Source organism: Ochlerotatus camptorhynchus, unplaced genomic scaffold (assembly GCF_037179485.1).
Source record: "Ochlerotatus camptorhynchus isolate MF236.1 unplaced genomic scaffold, CSIRO-AGI_Acam_v1.1 ptg000132l, whole genome shotgun sequence".
NCBI lineage: Eukaryota > Metazoa > Arthropoda > Insecta > Diptera > Culicidae > Ochlerotatus > Ochlerotatus camptorhynchus.
In genome coordinates, this window is record NW_027040622.1 from 3482177 (window position 1) to 3490419 (window position 8243).

Below are 8243 nucleotides of genomic sequence, written 5' to 3' on the forward strand. Positions count from 1 at the left end.
TGCCTCACATGGTGATATCGATAGCTTTTGCACATCATAGTTCAAATTTTGTACTTTTTGTATCGACTTCCACTTTACCGACTCTAACATTGAATCGATAAATATATAAACAAAGTTGCCAAAGGGCAGTCCGTACAGATGCGATTTTTAATGGGTCTGATCTGGGAATTGATCCTGGACTATTTGGAATGTGCTGCTGCCGTGGTCTTCGTTCGATCTCACTGGGCTACGGTTGTTCTCATATATGAGGCTGGTTGATAAGGATGAAGTCACAACTCATGTTTTCGATGTTTACCTTGCAGAACGAGCAATTCACATCGCTTCCATCTGTTTTGAACAGTAGTGTGATTAAATCGCTAATAAAAATAACCATGAAACAGAGCTTAACGACGTGTTCGGGGTTCAATCCAAACCATTTATGGGATAGTTTACCCATCCGGGATACAGTTCGTTTGTGGTATTTGTTTATTAGGGATATGCAATGCATGCAAATTGATAGAGAAAGATTATGAACCTATCAAAGTTTCAAACACTTCAGATCAACGTGTAGAACACATTGAACCATGGTGAAATATACTTTTAATAAATGTGATTGTGCATATGAAAAATAAAGTGCTTAAACATTTTGATCAGACGTGAGGATTTTTTTAGTTGTCTACAAATCATCAGTAGACGATGCATTTCGATTTTCAGTACATCCGTACGAAACTCTTTCTTGAAGCCATGAAATAAAGTTCATAAAGGCAGTAGTACATCGTGTTCACGCTAAAATGTGTATTATTCATGTTTGAATAACTTTTTAAAACATGTCTACTGGAGTAGTTTGGAAAACCAAGCCCAAAAACAGAGTCTCAAAATGTGTGCATACATTTTGGTTCATACTAAAACGTGAACATAAAGGGCGAACACGAAATTATTGCGACACATTCAACAGGGCATAACTTTTTTACCATTGGGTAAAAGTCAACCAAATTTTGCACACTTTCTCATTGATGTGTATTGTGTACATGCTGTCAAACTCGAAGTCGTGTTTTTCGATTCAACGAAAATGGAGGTGAACCAACGCGAGTTGAGAGAACAAATTCTTTCCAAACACCTGGAATTTCCTGACCTGTCGCACCGGCAGTTGGGAAAAATGTTGAACATGCACCATTCAACCGTCTCCAGAGTGTTGAAGCGGAGCGGTTGACGTTGGACCACGGCAAAGGAGCTGGAAGAAAGCTGGGACCGGAGAACAAAAAGACGGAGCGGATGATTAAAGCAAATCCCAACGTCTCAAGCCGTGATTTGGCTAAAAAGATCGGCATGTCGCAGAGCTACGTCCAGAATGCAAAGAAGAGAGCTGGACTACATACATACAAGGTACAGAACTTCCCAAACCGCGATGAGCGGCAACAATCGACGGCTAAAACTCGGGCACGGAAGCTCTACGAGAAGATGCTGACAAAATATGGCTGCTGTGTGATGGACGACGAAACGTATATAAAAGCCGATTTTAAGCAAATTCCGGGGTTGGAGTTTTTCACCGGCAAGAGCAAGTTCGATGTGGACGAAAAATTTAAGAAGAAGAAAATGTCGAAGTTCGCCTTCAAATATCTCATTTGGCAGGCCATCTGCTCTTGCGGACTGAGGAGTGAGCCTTTCGTGACAAAGGGCACAGTAAATGGCGAGATCTACAAATCTGAGTGCCTCGAGAAGCGCCTTTTGCCGTTCTTGCAGCAGCACGACGAAGCTCCGCTGTTTTGGCCAGATTTGGCATCATGCCACTATTCTAAAAGTGTCCTGGAGTGGTATGAGGCCAATTCTGTCCATTTTGTTCCAAAGGACATGAATCCGCCAAACTGTCCGGAGCTGCGCCCGGTGGAGCAGTACTGGGCAATAATGAAGCGGGAACTTCGGAAGAGCAAGAAGATAGTCAAAGACGAGAAGGACATGTTATGAAAATGGAAAAAAAACTGAGAAACTGGTACCGGATGACACTGTAAAGACTTTGATGGAGGGCATCAAGCGAAAATGCGTTCAATTTTACACTCAAGGCTCCATCGATTAACTTTTCTTTTGATTTTTGAAGTAAATATATGTATAAAACTACCCTAAAATTTTGGTTTGATTCTTAACATTATAAGAAAATTTGCATGACATTTTCGGTGTCGCAATAATTTCGTGTTCGTGATAAATAATCATGGTTGATATGTGTTCAAACAAACATGATCATTCTCAAGCCTCGGCTTGTTGATGTTAAGTTTTCAGATGTTCTGCAGCCAACCAGTTCTTTGGTGTACCAGCACTGGTCGTAATAGATATTCTGCCAGATTATCGAACTTGATCTGTATCACTAGCGCGTGCGGGCGGAGGCCCTTTTCCCCCGCTTAACAGTTCTTACAATATGAAAGTAATGAAAAGATAAAGAAAACACAAAACACCTAAAGCATATACCTCACAACCATGACATGCAGCAGTGCATTCTCCGACTTTCCGTTCCACATGAGGGGGCGGAAAGCATAGGCATCAATCTGCATAGTACCGCTACATGAAGGCTCGTTCCACCGACTTGGAAAAAAATAAAAACGGTAGCAAATCGGAGCAACAAACTCTCATCCCTCCTCCTGCTTCTGTGGATGTTCGACACCGAACGGTTTCCGGAAGAGTTTTTGTCACCAACCTGCTGCTGCGGGTGGTTTAGTTCTTCTTCAGACAGCACCAGATTTGCACTTCGCTTTTGTGTCTGACGTGAAACTACTAGCTGTCTGCTGTGGATCAAGTTTCAGATACAAAAAAAAAAAATAAACTTGTGACCATGAAGCGGGTGCGGTTTGTGACGTTGGTTGTTGTCGTTCCGTTGTTGCTGCTGGTTGTTGGCCGGGGACCGAATCCGGTGGTCGGAGATTTTATGCAGGACATCAAAACCGGAGTCCGGATGGCGGGAAGCTTGTTAGGCATCGAAACGATATCGGACGTGGCAGATCTGGTGGCGAAGGGATTCTCGCGCCAGGGTATATTTCTAAAACCGGAAGCCAATACACCACTGCAAAAGAAGACGGCCACTATGATGGTGCTGATTTGGAAACTGATTGGACTAAACGGCAGTAAGCTGGGAGCGTTGGTTATGAATGCATTAATTTTTGTGGCCCACGTGGTGAGTAGTACAGAATGTAGTTTGAAAAGTGAAATGAATAACCGCTCGCTATGTTTGTAGATTGCAACGAACTTGGGAACGTTCAAGAAGCCAGGGCTCGATCAAAACTCCGATTCAGAATTCCCTAAGCCGGATGAATCAACCATCCTTCAGTCCGAGTCCCCACTGGACTGGTTACTGAACAATCCGCCGAAGCAGTTCCGCTACATGCTGGAATCGATCCAGGATGGCAATCTGACCGATTTCCTCGAATCAGATTTAGCAAATCTACAGCACACACCAGCGGAGGATTCCGGTTGTATCCGGTTGTTGATCTGCAAAATTAAGCCCTTTATATGGAAAATGCAAGAGGTGGTTCGTGATCGGTTGGCCGTCGGTAGGGATGGTTCCGAACCGCCGGAGGAATCTGATGGTATCGTAGAGTCAATTTTCCGCAACGTTCCAAAGCTGACGGAGTTCGAGGCGAACGGGGCTCGATGCGAAGCTCAGTTCCGGCACTGTGCTCGCCGATTCGGTTGAGTGAAAAGAGGAACAAGATTGATTGTCCTTGGGTGGGGTGAAACGTGCGTAGAGTTTGTGGATAATTTGGAGCTTACTGTTGTGTGCAATTTAATATGTTTAGTATGTTTGTTAGTTTGTGATATCAGTTTTAATAAATGCTCGTGGAAACAATTTGTCATTCTTAGTAGATGCTTGAGGTTATGACTCCCAGACTTTGATGCTTGAAAATGAGGTTTACACCATGGACAAACATGATTTAATCTAGTACAGTAACCGTTTGATTTTGGGTTCAAATTTAAAACCGTGCCAAAATCGAAAAGATTTTGAAAATAATGTATTTTTGCTCCTTGTGATTACAATTTTTAATAAAAGATTAATTACTAAAAACGGCTTTGTCATAGAATTATTCACGGTGGTTCAAAATCAAAAAGTCATACATTAAATTTCAAAATAAAACCGTTCTATTTTGGTAAGGTTCGATTCTTTCAAACTACATTTTCGGGTCTGTTTTCAAAATCGAACAGGTGCTGTATGGTAAATGGTAGTCCCATCATTCATATGCGATGTTTCTGTCACATTTATTGTGCCTTTTAACAAGGGAAAATCTGGTAAATGATATTTAATATTAAAATGATGAAAACTTTTCAATCAGTTACTACTTTTAACCAGTTTTCAGTAAGAATATTTTCTGAAAATGGCAAATTTTGGTGTAGACAGAAATTTATTTATCATTATAATTATTTAATGCCACTTTTATAAGATCATGTTAATTTTTTTCCTTGATTTGTTTTTCATCGATCTTGTTTTCCGTGCTCAATGCTACCGACATCAGGGAGGCAGCTCCCACACCTGGACCCTACCTATCGACCCATCAATTCATAGACCGGGGATCAACGGCTTTAGTGCCCTTGAAGGCGTGATCAAAGATGTTATGCCTCAGGACATCCTGGCGGCGCCGACTCGGATTGAACCCAGGCCTGCTGGGGTGAGAGGTATTCACGCTCACCACTACACCATCTGCGCCGCTTTAGGCGAAGGATGTGAATGCATCTCATAATCTGCATTTAAAATGGAAACGGAATCCTAAATTTTATAAATTTTGGAGCTCTGGAACTATTTTAAATAAATGCGATTACATTAGCTTACATTACCATCTTAGCGCCCCTGGTTGGGAATTTGTATAGAAGCGAGCTGTCAACTGACAAGTTTAGTGTCAAAATATTTGCTATTTAAAAATCGAGATGAAAGTCTATGGGATGGAAAAAAAATATATATCGTTGGGTTCATAAAACGATGCTCTTGCACATGATGCATGAAAACCGGTATTTTTTTTGAAGGTCAACAATCCAATAGACATCACTAATTCAGCAAGTGATAATATGAATCTCCAACAGATACAGACAGGGTAAATTGAAACATGACTGTAATTTGCTACAGGCAGATAAAATTTAAGGCTACAGTCTGTACACTTCTATTATAAAGATAGAAAAAGAAGTATTAAGCCAAATATATTATATTTACAATATAGTCCACCCTTCACTATTCCATAAACCTCGCTGAGGACAAGAAGGTTTAGCACAATTTAGCGTCAAGAAAGGTCGACAATGAGCGTTTCATTACAGCCCATGTGTGTGTGACTATCAATGGTAAATATATAAACGACTCCTAAAGAATGCACAGAATGCAATGCTCATTATTACCAATAAATCTGCTTGGTCAGGAGCAATACACTATTGACAGTGAGCAAAAGACAAGTGGCAAGTAGGAATAGAAAATCAATGTTTCACCGGTAAAACTGCGAAAATAAGCAACAATTAATTGATAAGTTCCAACAGATACAACATTGATATGGTTCCGGTCATGGCCCGAATTGACCACATCCCCGGGGCACCCAGAACCTGCTCCAAGATAACCAGAGCAAATCGTGGATCTGATCGAACTTCCATTGTCATAGGCAAGCAAAACCATGAAGTTTAACACCCATATTGATATGGTTCCGGTCATGGCCCCAATTGAAGACATCCCCCGGGGCACCCATAACCTCCTCCAAAATGACCATCGCAACTCGTGATTCTGAAGATATCGAGCTGCAAAATCATGAGGAGCGATACCTATGTTGACTTTATTCAAGAGATTAACATTACTGTTCGCATTACCGGAACCACCATCACTGGCCACCAAAAGTTTCCTTTGGTTTTGTTTTTTCCGTCGATCTTGTTTTCCGTGCTGAGGCAGGAAGGCAGCTCCCACACCTGGACCCTACCTATCGACCCATCAACTCATGAACCGGGGACCAACGGCTTTACTTCCCATCCGAAGGAAGGCGTGATCAGAGATGTTATGCCTCAGAACATCCCGGCGGCGCCGACTGGGATTGAACCCAGGCCTGCTGGGGTGAGAGGTAATCACGCTTACCACTACACCACCGGTGCCGTTCAGCCACCAAAAGTTATCCAATGATTTATATATATTCGATAAATTTCCTGTCGAATGAAATTGAAACCATAAAATTTGGACCATTTTTCAAAAAGTTATGGTCCTTTGAATTTTGACAAAATTTTGCCAGTCTCCATAATTTTGTCTACTGTGTGTCACCCTATAATTTCCCTGAACTTAATTGGACTGCCCTAACGTCTTCAGACATTTTCTAAAGTTCTGCAATTCTCCTGAAGGACTTCGTGCTGTCCTGAACAAAATTGAACTGTACTTAAAAAATCCCTAAACGTTCGCGAAGTTCTCTCAGCTTCTGCGAGGTTCCCAAAAATGGTGTGCAGTTTACCAGTTGCAGACCTTAAAATTCTCGGGATTTCTTGAAAATCTGGAAACTTCTCAAAAATTCCTGCTTTTTTCTGAAATTAATGCATTTTCATTGGTCTTTCTTGAAGTTCCCTTAATTCTTGCAACAGCCTCAAAGCTTACGAAATTTCTTATCAAATGCTTTCGATTTTTCCTGATGTGCTTGAAATTTTTCTAAGCTCTTTAGAGTTTCTGAGAAATTTTCTGATTTTTCTTATGAGTTCTATGAAATTCCCACAGTTTTCCTGAAATTTGTTAACTTCCCTTCAGTTCTTTGGAATTTTTTGAAATTTCTGTAACATCCTTAAGTTCCCACAGATCTCCTGAAATTAAAACGGAATAATGAAGGCGATCTAAGATTTTCACATAACTCCCTGAGTTTCTAGGAACTTCTTTATAGTTCCAAAATTTCCTTCAAATTTATTGCACTTTCTTTAGATTTTCTGAACTGCCCTGGTGATATTGGAGCTTTCCAGAAACTCTCAATTCACTTGGGTTTCCTTCCCTGACATAAAGGGTGTCCACGATGAAATTGCCACACACAAAATTGATTCGCAAAATTCGAGTTTTCATCCGATTGCCATCAAATTTTCAGGGATTGAGAAATAACTATTAAACTTCATTTTACCATTTTACTCGTATTTTATTTACAGTCCATACGCAAATGCCCGCACCTTGGCCTTAACCCCGGCCATAAGATTCTGCACAACCTGTGAATCAACCGTTTTTTGCATGTAAACCCATACTTTCTTCAGTTCCTCGACTGTCTTCACTACCTTAGGTCGTTTAAGAAGGTGCTGCTTCATAATCGCCCAGTACTTCTCGATGGGGCGGAGCTCCGGAGTGTTGGGAGGGTTGAACATTTTCGGCACGAAATTGACCTTATTGTCCGCATACCACTTCAGCACGTCCTTGGAGTAGTGGCATGAGGCCAAATCCGGCCAGAAGATTGTTGGGACGTTGTGGGCCTTCAGGAGAGGAAGCAGCCGCTTCTGGAGGCACTCTTTTATGTACACCTGTCCGTTCATCGTGTCCTGGGTCACGAAAGGTGCACTCCGCTTCCCGCACGTGCAGATGGCTTGCCAAACCACGAATTTCTTCGCAAATTTGGACATTTTCTGAGTGCGGACATGCTCCGGAACGCTGAACTTATCCTTGGCCGTGAAAAACAGGTTGCCGGGGATCTGTTTGAAGTCGGCCTTCACATATGTTTCGTCGTCCATGATCCAGCATTCAACTTTCGTCAGCATGTTGAGGTACAACTTCCTGGCACGGGTTTTGGCGGACTTGTTCTGCTTCTCGTCGCGATTAGGGGCCTTTTGTACCTTGAACGTTCGAAGCCCAGCCTTAGTTTTGGCCTTCTGGACAAAACTTCGGCTTAGGTGCAGCTTCTTAGCCACATCCCTAACGGAGGCGTTCGGATTTCGGTTGAAGGCCCCAACTACGCGGTTGTGATTTTTGGTGTTGTACGGAATACTTTTTCCTTCACTTCTGGGCTTCCGATCGGTGGTCAACCGTTCCTCGAACCGCTTAATCACTCGCGACACCGTGGAATTCGCGATTCCCAACGTTTTAGCGATGGAACGATGCGAGAGATCCTTGTTCTCGTGATGAATGCGCAAGATTTTATCACGCAAGAGCTGTTCTTTCGACTCCATTTCCGCGAGTTTTGATCACAGGACTTTAAAACTTGCAGGATGTAAATAATGCACTATGAACTAAATCCACCCAAATTTTCATTAAATTCTACCCAACGGTTAAAAAGTTAGAGCAATTTCATAGTGTGGCAATTTCATCGTGGACACCCTTT

The 8243-nt window shown here is 42.0% G+C and overlaps 1 protein-coding gene across 1 annotated transcript; it reads left to right on the top strand.

The window, feature by feature from the left end:
* The first annotated feature begins 2830 nt into the window (after positions 1-2830).
* On the top strand, positions 2831-3662 carry LOC135700297 (uncharacterized). The gene is made up of 2 exons (XM_065220763.1): positions 2831-3136; positions 3197-3662. Exons 1-2 carry the CDS (start codon positions 2891-2893, stop codon positions 3653-3655), a joined length of 705 nt encoding a protein of 234 aa, XP_065076835.1. The 5' UTR covers positions 2831-2890; the 3' UTR covers positions 3656-3662.
* The last annotated feature ends 4581 nt before the right edge of the window (positions 3663-8243 follow it).

Bases quoted from the DNA above. Each gene is read 5' to 3' on its own strand.
- LOC135700297 (XM_065220763.1), top strand. From the start codon at position 2,891: ATGCAGGACATCAAAACCGGAGTCCGGATGGCGGGAAGCTTGTTAGGC. The intron at 3,137-3,196 runs GTGAGTAGTACA...CTATGTTTGTAG, and splicing joins TAATTTTTGTGGCCCACGTG to ATTGCAACGAACTTGGGAAC.